The following is a 19,889-nucleotide window of genomic DNA, read 5'->3' as shown; positions in this document are numbered from 1 at the left end:
GCTATGCCATGTAGACCGACTGTGACGTCAATTCTGGTCGTATTCCCATTCGACGCACTCTATCGTATAGTTTCTTGCATAGAGGAACCACAACAAATCACGAGAGTTGTTTTTTTCCAGAGTTTTTGGGACGGTAGACATGCCAGATACCCACATTAACGTGTAGAAGCACTACAAAAGTGGATTTTTCATAATATGTCCCCTTTAAACACGTCTCTTGCCTCTGTGATTTCACAAACCTGTGCTGCTGCACGTGACATCTATTAGTATTTCCTGGGGGTGAAACTCCCCAGGATGTTAGGGTTGGTTGTAAGTTGGACCCCAAAGCAGACGCAGATCAATGGTTTAGAGATGGAACAGAGTTTATTGTGACAAGATATAGATGCAGGCTTTGGCGACAGGGTGCTGGCTGGCTTGGAGATCCCAGGTGAGACGAGGATTGAGACTCAGCGGCAAGGCACATGGATGGGCTAGGTAGATGAAGGAAGATGCAAGAGTTAGTAGAATTCCATGAAAGACACAAGGTTCGAGAATCGCTGAAGCACATGTTCTACCGTATACGATGGAATAATCTGGCGGCGTAGTGGAGAGCAGACCAGGTCTTTATGGAAGGGATGATGAGGTGAAATTGCAATCAGATGTGCCTTGTCTGCTGCAGCCAGGAACCAGACACGCCCCCTGCCACACACACAACCTTCACAGGGAGAACGAGAAGGGGAGGAGGAGAGACAACAATAACAACACCAAACAGAATCCCCACACAGGTGGCGTTATGGCAACTTCTCAATATCCCGCTTTCCCTCACGCTACACCTGTAATAGAGTGTTGCAGGATCATCACATCGTCACCATGAATTCCTCCTTTTATAACTTTAATGTGACGAGTTATCGAGACTCTCAGGGCACAGTTTGGGCCAAGAATGTGTTCCTTCTGGCTCTTGGCAGAAAACATCAGGTCAAAATCCTTCTTAATATCTTTTATTATTACTATTATTATCATGATCATGATCATTGATATTATCAGGGATTTCAGGTAGAAAGATCTACCACTCTGTTGCCTCATCATGTCCCTTGCCATCTTCACCACCCTCAACACGCCATTGAATTTAGCTGCCATGGCAGTGGAGTGCTACAACGCCGTCTGTCTACCACTGCGACATGCGGAACTCTGCACCATCAGAAGAACATACATTCTCATAGGTTGGATTTGGGACGCATCACACATCGTTTTTCTCGTCTTCATTTGGCTCGTGCTCTTCACGTACCTCAGTATTCTGTTCACTGCCAAGGGAGCGACTGTAGAATTTAAAAAAGCCAGAAACACTATTCTGCTCCACAGCTTTCAGTTGCTGTTATGCATGATTGTTCATGTGAGACCCATGTCTGCTCTACTTGCTGCCCCAGAACTACTCGACCATACGCTTTTCCTCCTGCGTCATTGCCCAAAAGTGATGATTAAACTGACGTGATAGTGTTACGCCCCTAAAATAGGGGAAAAGCACAGGAATGGAATGGACACGTTGTTCACTGGCTTCAAGTCCATGGATAATGTTTTAACAAATATAGACACATTGCAATTTCAGAATTTACAGCAAATCTCAAACACATCAGGAAAATTGGAACATGAAATATACAAAATATAAAATTACACATGTGGCATCTATGAATAAACAACATAATAAACACATTGAAAACATTCACCCAAACAACAGTTACGCCGCTACCATACAACACACACAGTGGCGCAGGCGCTGCGCGCACATTCCGACCATGCGCTGTCTGCGTGCTCTGCAAGCATGGCGCATCGGGTCGGCTCTTTCATGTTTAAACTCTTCTAAAACTAAACTATCAAAACCCTCTGTAAATACATATCCCACCACCAGCGCTCTCCACACGACCTAAAACACACACACAAGCATGCATTCACCATATTACAACACCTGTTCTTACCTAAAAAAGTGCAGGAATGAAACGGACACGTTGTTCACTGGCTTGAAGTCCATGGATAATGAAGGAGCCACCCCCTCTGCTGTCCAAACCCGGAACCCCAGTATGAAAACAACCCAAAGGCCAAAGCAACAGATCGCAGATGTCACTGATAATTAAATCCCTGTAAACACTTGCAAACAATATTAGACAATAACACATCCACCACACACTCCCCTTCAACATAGATGTCGTCCCGACATCATAGCCAACGTTAACATCACTTATCCATATTTACAAGTAGTCAGCAAGGGCATATAATGCAACTCTTCCATTTTGATAAGTACAAACACTCTGCTTGAAGAAAGTCCATCATCACATGAAGCTTGTTGGAACACACAGCTTTCTCAACAGTCCATGAATGCATATCCATAGATAAATACAAGCACTAGAGTTTTTTAACAGTCCATGAGTGTATGGGTATGTGAGCACTCTGCTTTCTTTAACAGTCCATGAGTGTATGTGGGGCGTATGTGTAAATGCCTTCTCGGTGAGGAACAACAGGCTGGTAGTTAAACTGCTGCACTGGGGCCATCCCCGTACTTGTCCCTTGGATTGCTCTGTAGGATCCTGGAGGGCTCCAGTACCTGAAGTTGCTTTGGGGTCCAACGCTGTTACAAACTGGGTTGCCTAGCTGGTTGTATGTGAAGATCCTCGGAGGTCGTCTCTCTCTCACTGGTCGCTGGCATCCTGTTTCAACTTCTCTGTTTCTTTCACTCGGAACAGGTGACGGCGGTGCTTGTATTTCCTCTCCCAAAGCAAGTTCTTCTTGAACGCTCTCCCCTCGGCCTAATGTCTCTTCTTCATCCAGCTCAACTTCTCTGTACTGAGCTTCTTGCAGTTGGGGTATGTCCTGGCACTGATGCTGCACATCTTATGAGGCCCTTGTGAGTTCCCTGTCAGCAGCATCCTCTCTGTCTGTGATTACCCGTGGCTTCATCACAGGCTGAGGCAGAATCCTGGGCATCTGATAGTACCCACAGTCATCTTCGTCACTATCATCCTCCTCCTCTTCCTGGTGAGGTTCCGTCTTGTCTCTGCTGGTCCGAGCTGTGATTCGTCTCTCTGATGTTGCAGGTTTTAGCTGGATCTCTAGCGGTAGGTGGTCACATGGCAACAGGAGATTACGGTGTAGTATCCTGCTTCCTCTCCCTTTACCTTGCTCCGGCAGTACTTCATAGATGGGCATGTCTTTTCCCATTTGACGGATGACTTTATGAATGCACTCTTCCCAGTAGCTCCGAAGCTTTCCCGTCCCACCTCTGGGTGTCAGATTGCGAACGAGGACACGGTCACCCTCGTACAGCACAGAACTCCTCACTTTAGAGTCATAATTTCTCTTGCTCCTCTCCGCGCATTTCTTAGCATTCCCTGCTGTAATATCATAGGCCTCTTGCATCTGTTGTTTCCATCTTCTCATATATTCCTGTTGGTCTGCAGTTCCTGTCTCAGGAGTCAAACCAAACATTAGGTCAACAGGCAGCCTTGGTGACCTCCCAAACAGGAGATAGAATGGAGAGAATACGGTGACTTCACAGCGCGTGCTGTTATATGCATAAATGAGCTTTGGAAGTGACTCTTTCCAATTCGATTTCTGCTTTTCAGTGAGCGTCTTCAACATTTGCAGCAGTGTTCTGTTCAAGCGTTCGACTTGACCATTCCCTTATGGGTGGTACGGTGTGGTTCTTGAACCCATCACTCCACAGTTCTTCTGCAGCTGTGCAAATAACTGATTTTCAAATTCACCTCCCTGATCATTAAACACTTTATCGGCAACTGTCTTGGCGGACTTAGAAGTTGTAGCATAAGCCTGTGCAAATCGTGTAAAATGATCAACTATCACCAGTATGTATTCATAACCCCCTTTACATTTGTCTAAGTGCAGGAAGTCAATGGATATTAATTAAAATGGCTGTGTCGTGACGATGGGGTTGAGAGGGGCTCTAGTCTGTCTAGAGGGCTTCTTCTGTTTGAGACATGTACAAGTCCGAGACACGTAATGCTCTATCTCTTGCTGCATGTGTGGCCAGAAGAAACGATCTCGAATGAGGGATGTGGTTCGTTCCATACCTTGGTGTCCCATTTCATTGTGAAGTTGTCTCAGAACTGTTGCCTTGTACTTCTCTGGTAGTACCAGTTGTTTTCTGTTGGCAGTCTCTCTGTGAAGTATTCCGTCTACATCTAGGCTGAGTTTCTCCCAATCCCTGAGTAAACACTTGCTCTGAGCACTGAACGGTGAACTAATCAAATAATCTCTAAAACGCTCAGTAACAGCCCACTTCAATGCGAGAAACTCTAATTTACCGGAATGAAGATGGTAATTTTTTTCAGCTTTGGTCAGTGTGCGGGATGCTATAACACGTAGCTGTCCCTCCTGTTCTTGATACAACACTGCCCCTAGGCCTTGATTTGAAGCATCTGTCTGCAGGGTGAAGGGTTTGTAGAAGTCCGGAAATCCAAGTATCGGCGGCTCCACCAAACAGTCGATCAGTTTTTCCAGGATCTGCTGGCGCTTGTCAGTCCATGTAATCAGCTTATGTGAAGGTGCCCCTTTGCTTTTTCCTTTTACATTCCTTGTCTTGGCATAGCTGGTTTTTTGTTTAGCTGCCTCAGGGTCTGCTTCGAGTAGAGCATACAGGGGTCCCGCTATTCGAGAAAAGTTCTGAATGTACTGTCGGTAGTAGCTCAGTAGTCCCATGACTGCCCTCACCTCTCCTACAGTTCTTGGCTTCTTCTCCTTTAAAGCTCTCACAGCCAATGTATCAGCCGGGTCAATTTTACTGCCCTCAGCAGACACCATCCGCCCGAGGTATCGGACCTCACGCATGAACACTTCACACTTACTAGGCTTCAGCTTTATCCCATACTGCCGTAGTCGCTGTAGTACTGTCCTCACATCCTCTACATGGTCGTCAAATGATTTGCTAAAGACCAGAGTGTCATCTAAGTATGGAATACAGATCTCATCTCTCAGTCCTGCCAAACATTCCTCCATGCAACGCTGGAAGGCAGCTGGGACGTTCATTAGGCCAAAGGGGATCCTAATCCATTCATAGAGGCCCCAGGGAGTTACAAAAGCAGTCACAGGTCTGCTCTCTTTGGCCATGAAACCCTGGTGATAGGCTTTACCTTGGTCTAACAGTGAGAACCAGGAGTTTCCTCCAAGACCATCCATGATATCTTGTACTCTGGGAATAGGCTGGCGATCAGGGAGAGTTTTTCTGTTCACCTCACGGAAGTCAATACATAGCCTTAAACTCCCATCTTTTTTCCGAACACAGATGACTGGTGATGCATAAGGTGAATTTGATTTCTGAACCCAGCCCTGTGTGATGAGATCATGCAAATAGTCTTTCATTTCCCGATACAATGGCTTAGGCACTGAAAGGTAAGTTTTTGCAACAGGTTCTGTGTCTTTCAGTGATATCCTGAGTTGCAGTTCTTCTACGCAGCCAATGTCATCATCTGTTCGTGAAAAGGATGCAGACTCCTCCCTTAAGATCTGGTGAGCTCTTGCTCGCTCTGGCTCACTAAGGTGACTCAGATTCACAGGTGGGTCCCATACATTGTCAGCAACTTGGTTAATTTCCACTTTCATGTGATTCACCATGTGAGGGGCAGGGCTGGATCCTTCTAATATGGAGGCTGGGTAAACTGCCTGAATGGGCTGGACAGTGCCAATCACAGTTCTCCCTGCCAACGCTATGTCATGATCTGTGGGTTCTGCACTCTCAAAATAATGGATGGTTTGTTACCTTTAATCACTTTTACGAGTGTGTCACAGAATTCGAGCCCCTCTGTCCAGCGGGGGTTCACATCGGGCTCCATGATTAGTGTGACGTCATCTTGTGGTGAGCACATGTGCACATGGCCCTCCACCTGGATAGAAGTGTGTTTCGGAATGTTGATCTTCTCCTTCTTTGTCTTGACAACATATTCATTCGTCTGCTCAGCACGAATTTGTTCCACAAATGCTTTTGCTTGAGTCTGCCCAAGGTCAGGAAATACGGCCCTCACCGCATATCCCATCTGTTCCCGATCAGTGGTGTTGGACTGTTTCAGTTCGCTGTCTATAATGAGCTCAATAACATTCGAGCCAATTATTGGTCGAATAAGCTTATTTCCTCTCATTACAAGTGTGGGGACTACGACTTCTGTCATTGGAGCTTCTCCTGCAGCTAGTCTGAAAGTGACTTCCAGCCACCCTGCATATGGCATGTTCTCACCGTTTTCTGCCACTATGTCTAGTTTGTCGGCTGTGTCCAGTATTTCAGAAATGTCTCTTAGCTTTGTGTCAGGCAAGTTTTCTTCTTTCCTTAGCTCATCAATTATTGTCACTTGGGAGCCTGAGTCCCACAAGGCTTGAACCCTTTTATCTTGGATGAAACAGTCAAACAGATACTTTCTCCCCACCAGTGGAGCCATGTTAGCCAGTTTTTTTCTTGTAGAGGGAGAGTTCATGTTCATACATAAAAGTGGTGCACATTTCTTTTGGTGCACTGGCCAATTATCAACTTGACATGTTCTCGAACAGTAGAGTACTTTTTTACATGAGGCACATTGCTTTAATGTTACTGTTTTACCCGTTTTCCCACAGTTTGCACAATGTGGGGACACTGCTGTGTAATTGGTCACTCCCTGTCCCGTGCGAGCAACCCTTCCCCGTTTAAAGTGTTCCCTCCAACATGTCTTTGTCCTTGAGCCCGGCAGCCAGCCAGGAAATGCTCACTGCTGCCACACCTGTAACAGTGCATGCAATAGTCTTCAGTTCCCCGCTGTTGACAACTGAAACACCTCCTCATACGTCCACGGTTTGGTGGAGGAAAACTGCACCTCAGAGGTGAGCTGTTTATAGAGCTCGGTTGCACTCTTCTCCTGATAGTGAGACTGAAGTATACATCTCAATGTGGCCAATGTCAGGTTAATTTTCCCTTCCAAATAGCTGCGAAGTTGCATGCCAGGAGAAATTGCTCTTATCACTGCATCGACAATCTCAAGTTCTGGAAACCCTTTATTTAGGCCATGTTCAATTTGACGAGCTAAACTTGAAAATGTAAGCTTATCTTTCTGTCCTGGTTCCCCGATTTGTCCAGATATTTTTAAATCCTTGTGCCATGGCGGAGCTGCAGGACTGCTCTGTGCATTGTTGTTGCTGGAATTTTTTTTTTTCTTTTCTTTGTCCACTTGCTTATTTTCCCCACTTGGTTTCTGTGTCTTTTCTAACTGGAGCTGCAAGGCCTCGATCTCGTTCAATATCTTTTCCCGTTCCTGATCCTTCCTAATCTGTTCCTCATTCACAGCTTCTCCCTGCGTTTTTACTTGTCCTTGTGTGTCACTTGAGGCAACTACCTGGAGCTCAGCCATTTTATCCTGAAAATGGAGTAGAAAAGACATCCCCTTGTCCTCCAGCTCTTCAAGCTCCTCCCTCTGTATGTGGTTAGAAATTAGTGTCATGAGAGCTGTTCGACTCTTGCCAGTTACAAACTCAAACTCTGGCCATGCGATAATTGGAAAGTCACATAATTCCACCAGAATATCTCTAGGAAGTACACACAGTTCTCTGATTATCTCCAGCTGTAGCTGTTCCATCTCTGAAGAACTCATCTTTCCAGCAGAGCGTGTGGATGAACGTTGACTTGTGGTCCCTTTTAACTCTTTATAGAGGTAGGTTGGTGGCAGCTCTCCTGGTATTTAATAACACCTCAGATAACGTGCACTCCGTCCTCAGGTTGTCAGGATCCCACTGCAGCCACCTGCTCTTGATGTCTGTGTAGTTTATAGAGGGCTGCGTGACGGTTGAGGACATCTACTTCCTGTCGTAGCTGATCCAGACCGTACACACTTCCCAGTGGTGCCTCCAAATGTTACGCCCCTAAAATAGGGGAAAAGTGCAGGAATGAAACAGACACGTTGTTCACTGGCTTCAAGTCCATGGATAATGTATTAACAAATATAGACACATTGCAATTTCAGAATTTACAGCAAATCTCAAACACATCAAGAAAATTGGAACATGAAATATACAAAATATAAAATTACACATGTGGCATCTATGAATAAACAACATAATAAACACATTGAAAACATTCACCCAAACAACAGTTACGCCGCTACCATACTACACATACAGTGGCGCAGGCGCTGCGCGCACATTCCGACCATGCGCTGTCTGAGTGCTCTGCAAGCATGGCGCATCGGGTCGGCTCTTTCATGTTTAAACTCTTCTAAAACTAAACTATCAAAACCCTCTGTAAACACATATCCCACCACCAGCGCTCTCCACACGACCTAAAACACACACACAAGCATGCTTTCACCATATTACAACACCTGTTCTTACCTAAAATAGGGGAAAAGTGCAGGAATGAAACGGACACGTTGTTCACTAGTTTCAAGTCCATGGATAATGAAGGAGCCACCCCCTCTGCTGTCCAAACCCGGAACCCCAGTATGAAAACAACCCAAAGGCCAAAGCAACAGATCGCAGATGTCACTGATAATTAAATCCCTGTAAACACTTGCAAACAATATTAGACAATAACACATCCACCACAACAGCTTCACAGTGACAAACCGCAAACGTCTAATATCAATATCGAGCAAAGAAACCATGTGTGAGCAGCAATTTTGTTCTAAATTCTTGTGTTTATGTTTTTCACTTTTAAATATCTACTAAATCATAAGACCAATACCAATAAAATCAACAAAACTAAATCTTTAACTTTTAGTGAACATCTAAAACTCTTCAGGTTTCATTTGAAAAATTCTAAGGTTCAACATTGATTTTAATACAGAGGTCTTCAACAGGGAGTCCGCGACCCCTAGGGGGTCCGCAGAGGTACTGCAGGGGGGTCGTGAAATGTTTGGTTGATTCATTTTTTATAATTTTGGATTTATTTTCTAACCAATTTTTTTCCACAAATTTAAATGTCTTTAAATACACAGTAACATGCATCCAACATATTGAGAGGCGGATTTGACACTCTGCCTGACAACCGCCATCCGTCCAAGGTTAAATAAGTTGTGTGCTACCCATAAGGGTCCGACATCTCACTGATGTGGGAGTATGTGTGGCATCCACAGATGGCTTGAGGATTCACTGTCTCTTCTACTTGTGTGTTTAAAATAAAAACATGAATCTGTGAATTACTTTAATAGCTCAGTGTTATATGCAAGATGTATGTTTATAAATGGCAGTGGCATGGCCACCCTGTACCGTGCACATGTTTAAATTAAAAACATGAATATATGCACCGTGTTATATTTGAATAGCTTAGTATTGAATGTGCAATAACAGGGTAGCTATGCTTATATATCGCACTAGGCCCAGCTTAATATAAAAAACAATTTTATACAATATATATCGTAGGGGGTCCCTGCTCCATCTCTCCACCAGTTTGGGGGTCCTTGGCCTGAAAAACGTTGAAGACCCCTGTTTTAACACATATCTATGGTTCGGGAAGCTGAGGATCATGGGTAATATCCAGCGTTTTTCAGTTCAGTGAGTGGGACGACACAGTCAGAGCTCCACTTAACATACTGACAGACAGATTTTCTCTACATGAAAACCACCGCACAGTGAGGAGCCTGCTAGTCGGTGGAAAGGAAGCTGGAGCACACTCGTCTTTAGAGATTATTACTTCTTGACGTTGCTTATTGTCGTCATGGCTGAGGCTGGGACACGATCAGAAAGGAGAACCGTAGAACAACAAAAAAAGCTATAAGGGAAGAAGAACAAGCCAGGAAAGGATTCAAAACAGATCCGGACTTCTTCCTCCTACACAACTAGTCTCGTGTTCATTGTATTTGTGAATTGTGTATTTTTTTCACTGCTTCTAAAAGGAGGTTTTTACTGCAGGAGACGTTGGGAACACAACTGCTTGACAAACATGAGAAGTTCCTTGTGGGGGCTTTAAATAAAACATCTCCTTAGACTGTTAAATATTGTAATGAACAATTTTCATTTTCAATAAAATAAATTCTGACCAATGCTGCAATTGAGAAACTGAGACAGTAACTGACGGATTAATCAATAAGTAGACTGACCCAATGAGAGGACAACAGTGTCACAGCAGGAGGCTATGATGCGTCCATAGCTTCATGGAGACACTGGTATAAAGTCAAATCAAGGCCATAGATATCACAGGATAAATAAAAAAAGACCCTTCGATCTCACTGACGTCAACAGAACCGTCATAAGCTACTCCCTTCCGTCGTTACCATGTTTTTTTTTTTTCTGATCAACTTTGACATGTTTATAAAGACCGGTGTGAAGAGACGTCTGCCTTCAGCGTCTGACCTGGACTCAGGTAGGAACAGGACAGGGGGGGAGGTGAGGCAGCTGCAGACTGCAACTCTCTGCCGAACCATTATACACAGTTCAGTTCAAGATTTAGTTAAGCTGGTTTTAAAATATAATAATATAAATAATAATAACAATTATAGATAAATCTTACAAGTTTACAGCCTGTGTTTCCGACTGTTATGACCTTTTGTATTTGTGTTGACACTTCATTTAAGATAAAGCTCAGAATAATATTGTTGTCAGTTGCGTTTCTGTTTCATGTATTACAACTGCATGTTGATTGGTCTTATTAACGTTAAACTGTTTTTATAATAAACTAATGGACATGAATAATATCATGTTCACATATAAAACCCTTCAAATTAAGCAGAGGTCTCATTCATGTCGGAAATATTTTGATCTGAAAAGTGAATTTCAATGTCTTTTTTTTCAAATTACCTGAAAATAACAGATTTACATGAACTTGATTATTGAATTTCTTTTACATTCGAGTGGAAAAACGTGATATTTTCTACAGACAATAAAACGAATAATTGTATTAGCTTTTGAGGTTTTTAAAAACTTGGTCAAACTACTTTATGTGCATCACAAAGCTTCTGTTGGCTGTAGATATATTTATCAGGCTGATTAAAACATGTCTGCTTCTGTGTTTGCCTCAGGTCTCAGTCTATCATGAGCTCGTCAGTGGCTCCTGGAGGCAACATGAGTTTTCCTCATCAGGTTTGGTGAAGCAACAGTCTCACTGTTACATGTTTAGAAAGAAATATGAAAATGTTTTTCATTTTCATCTGAACATTTGTTTTTGATTCATTTTTAAATTTTAAAATCTTGAGCTGTTCCTTTAAGACCAATGCAAATAAAAATGTGGGAAAGTTAAGTTTAACACCATTGTGTTCTCTTAATCAAGTCCACATTTGAAATGAAATTAAAGAGTAAACTCTATTGACTTTTTGTAAAAACTGTTATTTTGAGGTTCTCAGACATGTTACTAATATGAATGCACATAAGATACACATGATTAAATTGAATTTGAATCATTACCTCAATATGCTTAAGCTGTGTCTGTGTGGAGTGTAAAAGAGAGGATGATGATGCTGACTCACAGCCTGTGGGTGCTGATGAAAAACTAAATATTAACCTGCTGCTAGATTAAAGTTTGAAAGCAGGTCAGCTGATCGAAACACTGAGTAGGATTAGGATCTGCAGTTTAAGGATTCTGTGTTTCTAAAAATATTTTTTGTCTCTGCTACTTGTCACCCTCTGCAGCTGAATCAGTTCACTTTCATCAAAGACACCTTCACCACAGCGGTTGTGAAGAACCTGATTGTTGTTCTGTTGTGGCTCATCCTCAGTTACATCAACAGCACCTTGGTTTCCACGTTTTTCAGACACCAGGTAAGAACAAACGCACACATACAATAGAACAGACTCAAAGGGATTTTCTATTCTTCAGTCTAAACGTCTGTCTTTGAGATGTACAACATACAGAAATATCAAATCTTCACATTTTAGGAGCTGGAAACACTTAATATGTATATATTTTGTTTAATAAGTGACATAAACCTTTAACTGAGTGTTGAAAGTATTGGCTATTAATCTTCTGTAAATTAACTAATCACTTTATCAACCTATATAAATATAACATAACAGTATTTTCCCTTTTCTGTACTTTTTAAAAGATTAAAAATGCATTGTTTGATCAATATATCACTGGCAGAGTAACTGTTGATGAAAATAAATGTTAGTTGCAGGCCTTTGTGCACTATGTTCAATTCATATTTGATATTGTTGAATATTTTATTTACACGAAGAGCTGTTGCTGATTTCCCGCACATTTCACGCCCCTCCCTCTTCACTTGTCTTCCCCCAGACATTTTACGAAGACCCTCGTTATATCCTCTTCATCCACATGGTGATAAACGACTCCATCCAGCTGACCGTCACCGTCACACTTTTTCTCTCAAGCTACATCTTCTACAAGATCAACGTCTCTTTCTGCTGCCTCCTCATCCTGGTGGCCGTCTTCACCACCAGGAACACCCCAGTCAACTTAGCTAGCATGGCCATTGAGCGCTACATTGCCATTTGCAAACCTTTGCGCCACTTGCAAATCTGCACAGTGAGAAAAACGTACATGGTCATTGGGGTGATTTGGTTTCTGTGCGCGGCTCCAGATATCACAGATCTGTTTGTGATTCTGGCCACTGAATCCCTGAGCTTCTTTCATGGGTCGGTGTTGTGTTTACGCCAGAACGTGTTCAAAGACCCGATCCTTGTGTATAAAAGACAAGCGTTTGACATCATCTATTTCTCCTTTGTGTTTCTGACTCTGATCTTCACCTATTTCCGAATACTGTTTGCAGCGAGAGCTGTGGCCACAGAGAAGATGTCAGCGCAGAGAGCCAGGAACACCATCCTGCTCCACGGCCTCCAGCTGTCCATGTGCCTGCTCTCCTACATTTCCCCCAGTGTGGAGATTGTTCTGCATCTCATCTTCCCCGGTCGAATCCGGGAGATCAGATTTGCAAACTACCTCATCGTCTACATCCTGCCACGTTTCCTGAGCCCTATCATTTATGGCATGAGAGACAAAAAGTTCAGGAAGTACTTCAAGATGTACCTTCTGAGCAACAAGTGCCGGGAGACGCTGAAGAAAGTGACACCAAAGCACTAATTATGATTATATAGCAATAAAAAGGGAATTTTGTCATACTGAATCAAACATGGCCACACTGTTGAATCATACCCTCTGGTTTTTAATGGCTTCATTAAAAATGTAAAATTAACAATGATGTTGATATTTACATTAAAGCAAAACAACGTCAGAATGAGAGGCCTGAGTCCCCGCCTCCCAATTTATAAACTCCACCAAGCAGTCCAATGACAGGAAAAACCATCTTAAACTAGAAGGTCACTCGTTGAGTCAAGGCCAATGTATGCTTCTCCGAGTCCGTTACGGACGGACGGACAGACGGATCGGACGGACACTTTTTGATTTATAGTTCTCCGTTGCTGTAAACAATTGGGCACCAGAACAGTAGGTGGCGCAACGAAAGACGAGCTTAGAGAAGCCTACCTCTTGAGTTCCCAGAAGAAGTCCACATTAATTATTTAGCTGCACCCGGCTTTTCACACACACAGTCTACGATGGCAACTAAATAAAATTAAGTAACAGCCAGCGGGTCATAATGCTGATGTTACCGTTTCTTAGAGCAGCGGTTCCCCGGTCTTGTTTCCGAACTGCGTTGCTAATTCAACAGCTTGAAGCTACACGGAAGCAGCTAGCTCCCCCCCAGCTTCCACACACAGTCAGCAGGGACTCCCGACACTAACTACTACCAAGTATTTGCTTCTAACCTGTCGGTGTTTGAGAAACAGTCACATGAAAAGCTATTTTAGTTAACAACATAGATTTATTATCCCTCACTGAGACGTGGCTGCATCCTGATGAATATGTCAGTCTAAATGAATCTACTCCCCCCAATCATATAAATTCACAGGTTCCCAGAGAATTTGGATGAGGAGGTGGAGTTGCTGCTATTTTTAACTCCAGTCTATCAATTAATCCTAAACCTAAACTCAGCTACAAATCATTTGAATGTCTGGTTCTTAGTCTTCCACGCCAATCCAGGAAACACCAACAGCCAATCATATTTGCTGTAGTTTACCGTGCTCCCAGGGCTTATACTGCATTTTTAACGGAATTCCCTGAGTTTTAATCAAACTTAGTCCTAAAGACCGATAAAATTATTATTGTTGGTGACTTTAATATACATGTTGACTATAAGAAAGATTGCCGTAGCGTAGCATTTAGTTCAATACTAGACTCTTGGTTTCAGTCAGTGTGTACACCAACCTACTCATTGTTGTAACCACACACTTGACCTTATATTATCGCACGGTGTCGGAATTGAACATTTAACAGTACTTCCACGCAATCCAGCTCTCTTATTTTTCAATAACTGAATATATGCCACTAATAAAAAACTCATTTTCTAGATGTCTACCTGATAGTGCTGTAGCTAAATTTAAGGAAATAATTCCAATTACATTTAAACCCGTATTATCCGTAGATATAAAGAACAAATTCTTTAAAAACCCGAGCTCCATTGAGATCGACCACCATGTCGATAGCTCTGCAGACTCATTACGATTAACATTAGATTCAATAGCCCCTCTAAAAAAGAAAAATGTCAAACATAGTAAATTAGCTCCGTGGTATAATTCCCAGACAAATAAGTTAAAACAATTATCAAGAAAACTAGAAAGGAAGTGGCACTCCAGCAACCATGTTGAAAACCTCATAGACTGGAAGAATAGTGTTAAAGAATATAAAAAGGCTCTCCACAAAGCAAGAGCCGCCTACTATTCAAAACTAATAGAAGAGAATAAAAACAACCCCAGGTTTCTCTTCAGCACTGTAGCCAGGCTGACAGAGAGTCACACCTCCACCGAACCCAGTATTCCTCAATCCCTAAATAGCAATATCTTTATGACCTTTTTTAATGATAAAATTCAAACTATTAGAAATAAAATCAACCATCTCCTGCCCTCTAATGGAACTAATACCCTCCCAACAACAGAGATCTCAGAAACGGCTGACAATCCTACCAATTACTTAGACAGCTTCTCTCTGATCACCTGTGATCAGCTTACCAAATTAATCTCAGGTTCTAAACCAACAACCTGTATCTTAGATCCCATTCCTACAAAATTACTTAAAGAAATTCTGCCCCTAATTGATAATTCGTTACTTAACATTATCAATCTGTCATTATCATCAGGTTATGTACCACAGTCTTTTAAAATAGCTGTCATCAAACCCCTACTCAAAAAACCCACCCTAGACCCAGAGGTTTTAGCCAATTACAGGCCAGTATCTAATCTCCCTTTCATGTCTAAAATCTTAGAAAAAGTTGTAGCCAATCAGCTGTGTGAGTTTCTCCAGGAAAATAATTTATATGAAGACTTTCAGTCGGGGTTTAGAGCCAATCACAGTACAGAGACAGCCTTGGCAAAAGTCACTAATGACCTTTTAATAGCCTCAGATCAGGGACTTGTGTCGGTCCTCGTTCTGTTAGATCTCAGTGCAGCATTCGACACAATTGACCATCAAATTTTATTACAAAGACTCAAACAGTTAATTAACATTAATGGAACCGCCCTTAACTGGTTTAAATCGTATTTTTCTGATCGCTCCCAATTTGTGCAAATTAATGATGAGTCATCTGTAAGCACCAAAGTTAACCATGGTGTTCCACAGGGCTCTGTGCTCGGCCCAATTTTATTCTCATTATATATGCTTCCACTAGGAAACATTATCAGGACACTCGGTAAATTTCCACTGCTATGCGGATGACACCCAGTTATATTTGTCAATAAAACCTGAACAAAGTAATCAATTAACTAAACTTCGAACATGTCTCAAGGACATAAAAACCTGGATGACCCGCAATTTTCTCTTATTAAACTCAGACAAAACAGAGGTTATAATACTTGGCCCCAAACACCTTAGAGATACATTATCTAATGATATAGCTGCGCTAGACGACATTGCCCTTGCTTCCAATGAAACAGTCAGGAACTTGGGAGTGATATTTGATCCTGATTTATCCTTTAATTCTCACTTAAAACAAATTTCTAGGACTGCTTTTTTCCACTTGCGTAATATTTCAAAAATTAGACATGTCCTTTCACAAAAAGATGCAGAAAAACTAGTCCACGCCTTTGTTACATCGAGACTGGACTATTGTAATTCATTATTATCAGGCTCCAGCAGTAAGTCGTTAAAGACTCTACAGCTTGCCCAAAATGCCGCACCACGTGTCCTGACGAGAACAAAGAGAAGAGAGCACATTTCTCCAGTATTAGCATCGCTACACTGGCTTCCAGTTAAATCTAGAATAGAATTTAAAATTCTCCTCCTCACCTTCAAGGCCCTTAATAATATAGCGCCTTTTTACCTTAAAGAGCTGTTAGTACCTTATAAACCCACTAGAGCACTCCGCTCTCAGAATTCAAGCCTACTTGTCGTCCCTAAAGTCTCTAAAAGTAGAGTAGGAGCCAGAGCTTTTAGCCATCAAGCCCCTCGGCTGTGGAATAATCTACCACTTTCAGTTCGGGAGGCAGACACCATATTTTCGTTTAAGAGTAGGCTCAAAACCTTCCTTTTTGATAAAGCTTATAGTTAGAGCTAATTAGTGCGCCAGAACGTTTCTTGTTCTTTTTTATTACACATGACACATGGAGCTTCTCTTTCTAGGTTCTCCTTCCTCTTCTCTATCCCTATCCCCCTTCCCCGGAATCCCTTTGCTTTATCACCCGCAGATCCAGGGCCTCTGTGGCCACACCATGGATTGCGGTTTGTGGATCGCGGTGTTGGATCCAGTGTGGCGGATTCTGAGTTATGTGGGCTGATCGTGGTGCTGGTGGCGGACCCTGTGTCGTGTTGGCATTGGGCACGGGCGGTGGACCAGGACCGCGGTGGTGGCTCGTGATGGGTCCTGGTGGGCGGCGGTGGACGGTGACTGAGGACTGGAGTGGCGTCTGGTCTGGATGGTGGATCGTGGTCTGGATGGTTGATGACAATGGACGCACACACACACACACACACACACACACACACAAACACACATCCAGTTTCACGTCTTAAATCTCCCCTTAGCATATTTAAGGTTGTTAAAATAATTTTAAGTCACTGTCCTACACATATATTTCTGTATCTGTTTGTTGTGTTTCTTCATTGAAGCTACAATTTTCAAACTACTACACCTTCTGATAAAGATGTACATTATTTAAATACATGCATTAGATATGTGTGTATACACTATATAATTGTAGTGTATATTTATTCATACAGGGCATATAGTCTGAGCGCGCACACACACACACAGACACACACAGACAAAGGGATCGTGGGGGGCTACAGCTTTGGAGGCTAACACTGCGGCAACTTTTGCGGCGAAATGCACTTAAAACCCTGGGTATGAGTTTATTTTAAAGCGAGCGACGGAGGCGGCAACGAGCTGCTGGTGACGTCACCGGTTCGTGCAGCTCGGGGTGCGTGGAGCAAATCTGTACGTGCCTCAAAAGTTATAAGGCGCAGCTCTCTCTCCCCCCCTCCTCCTCCTCCGCTTTGCTGCCCGGGCATCACAGGAGAGGCTGTCCGCTGAGCGAGCGCCTTAGCACGGGTACAATAAAGCCGGGGCCGGGGGGGTCCTGGAACACGTTCCGGTGCTATTTTCTAACAAAGACAGACACACACAGAAGCTACGACTCGGGTTAGCCTCAGAGTGCATTGTTTTCTATGTATACCTGCTGCATGCACGGGGCGCCAGACACACACACAAAAGCTACGACTCCGAGAGCATTGTTCCTCCACTCCGGACCCGAAATGGGATCTCTCCCCCCACCTCCCAGTCCGATGCTTCCCGGCCGGGGTTCCACATGCAATACTGCTGTAAATACGGTCGCAACTTTAAACACAAACTAACAGCAAACTAGCGTTAGCCCGCTGCTGCTAACCGTAGCGGGACACACACAGGGGACACACAGACTGGAGATTAGTCACAGATCGATAATGATCAAAGATGAAAATGAGACATACCCAGCAGACGTGGGGAACCCTGAGCCGGTGAGACGTGTCCGGTTCTCAGGTGTGTGAAGTCAGCGGGAGCATCGCCAGCCTCGCAGTGAGCCGCCCGGGTACAGCCGGGATCCAGCCCGCCTCCGAGCAGGCAAGCCGGGCACTGATTGCTATGAGGCTAACGCCAACTAGCTTACATGTCACCGTCAATTACCGAAACAAAACAACAGCTTTTCTAGTTGAAGACACTCACTGCGACACGAGACACGCACTGTCAACGCTCCCCTGTCCATGGGGAGATCAGTCAGGCGGCTGCTGCTAACCGTAAACAAACACCGACAGGTCCACCAGAAGCGAGCCGCTGACATGGAGCCGGCATCCCGACATAACCTAACGAGCCCGAGCTGAGGAGGGGGCTTTGGCATGTGACTTACCCCGACCGCAGGCTCTGCTTCTCGGCCAGATCTCCGCTGCTTCCCGGGTGGGCTGCCATATGCAATACTGCTGTAAAAACGTGCACAAGCAGCCATTCCAGAAAGTGCTGCAACTTTAAACACAAACTAACAGCAAGCTAGCGTTAGCTCCCTGCTGCTAAACATAGACAAACACTGACAGGTCCACCAGAAGCGAGCCGCTGACATGGAGCCGGCATCCATACATCACCTAACAAGCCCGAGCTGAGGAGGGGGCTTTGGCATATGACTTACCCCGACCGCAGGCTCTGCTTCTTGGACAGATCTCCGCTGCTTCTCGGGTGGGCTGCCACATGCAATGCTGCTGTAAAAACGTGCACAAGCAACCATTCCAGAAAGTGCTGCAACTTTAAACACAAACTAACAGCAAGCTAGCGTTAGCTCCCTGCTACTAACCGTAAACAAACACCGACAGGTCCACCAGAAGGGAGCTTCTGACATGGAGCCGGCAGCCCGACATCACCTAACGAGCCCGAGGTGAGGAGGGGGCTTTGGCATGTGACTTACCCGGACCGCAGGCTCTGCTTCTCGGCCAGATCTCCGCCTCGTACCCCACTCACCGGCTGGTTAGCGTCCCCCCTCGGCTAGCTTCCCAGCTAACACCCGCTGCTTCGAGCTGAGGAGGGTGCTGTGGCTCGTAACGTAACCCGGTCTCCGCCTCCAGGGGGGGGGGCATGCACTCTATCGTATAGTTTTTTACATAGAGGAACCACAACAAATAGCGGGAGTTGTTTTTTTCCAGAGTTTTTGGGACGGTAGACATGCCAGATACCTACATTAACGTGTAGAAGCACTACAAAAGTGGATTTTTCATAATATGTCCCCTTTAAAGCATTACTGACATGGTTTGTAAAAAATTATCAGTATGATTTTTCACTAACTAATAATTTTGTTTCAAATGAAAAAAAAAAGTTTTAGTTTGAAAAACTGACGACAAAAGAAAGGAACTGAAATTAGCGGTAAATGTTTCAAAGATGCGAATACTTGTTGTGGAGTCAAAAATGATGGAAACAATTTTTAATCATCACACACAGTCCCTGACCTGCTCGAAAGTGTCTTTGCCTCCATCTGGATTTCCAGCTGATGTGATCAAAGAGCCCGTCCACTGAGAGCGGCTTGTTGCTTCAGAACACCTCGTTAATGTCCCTGGATGGGCTCCTCTCCACTGAGCAACTTGTTTATCTATTTATTACCAAAGCCTTTTAGGTAAATGATCATCCTAATGGTCACATATAGGAAAACAGCTCCACTTTAATGATGATGATGAGAACCTCTCACATCTGATAAACCCCTGTGTGTGTGTGTGTGCTTAACAAGCTGCCCCAGTGTGCATGACCTTTACCATGAGGGCCTAACGAGCTCTGATGAGAAGGAGGATCTACGTCCTGCAGCACACAGAGGGTTAAATGTCAGCAGATCCCAGAGGTCGTTCCTGTGGAAACAAAGTTGTGAAGACAGAAAGTTTACCGGAGAAAGTGCAGCATACTGGGGTGTGGGGGGGGGGGGGGGGGGGGGGGGGGGGTAGGGTTAGGGTAGGAAAC

The 19,889-nt window shown here is 43.9% G+C and overlaps 1 protein-coding gene across 1 annotated transcript; it reads left to right on the top strand.

Moving 5' to 3' along the window:
• The first annotated feature begins 11,580 nt into the window (after window positions 1-11,580).
• Window positions 11,581-12,964, top strand: LOC128458342 (odorant receptor 131-2-like). Its single transcript, XM_053443132.1, has 2 exons — window positions 11,581-11,685; window positions 12,161-12,964. Exon 2 carries the CDS (start codon window positions 12,200-12,202, stop codon window positions 12,962-12,964), a length of 765 nt encoding a protein of 254 aa, XP_053299107.1. The 5' UTR covers window positions 11,581-11,685; window positions 12,161-12,199.
• The last annotated feature ends 6,925 nt before the right edge of the window (window positions 12,965-19,889 follow it).

Source organism: Pleuronectes platessa, chromosome 16 (assembly GCF_947347685.1).
Source record: "Pleuronectes platessa chromosome 16, fPlePla1.1, whole genome shotgun sequence".
Classification (NCBI taxonomy): Eukaryota; Metazoa; Chordata; class Actinopteri; order Pleuronectiformes; family Pleuronectidae; genus Pleuronectes; species Pleuronectes platessa.
Note: the sequence above shows the minus strand (reverse complement) of the source record. Positions and strands in the feature narration are given on the sequence as shown.

Bases quoted from the DNA above. Each gene is read 5' to 3' on its own strand.
- LOC128458342 (XM_053443132.1), top strand. From the start codon at position 12,200: ATGGTGATAAACGACTCCATCCAGCTGACCGTCACCGTCACACTTTTT.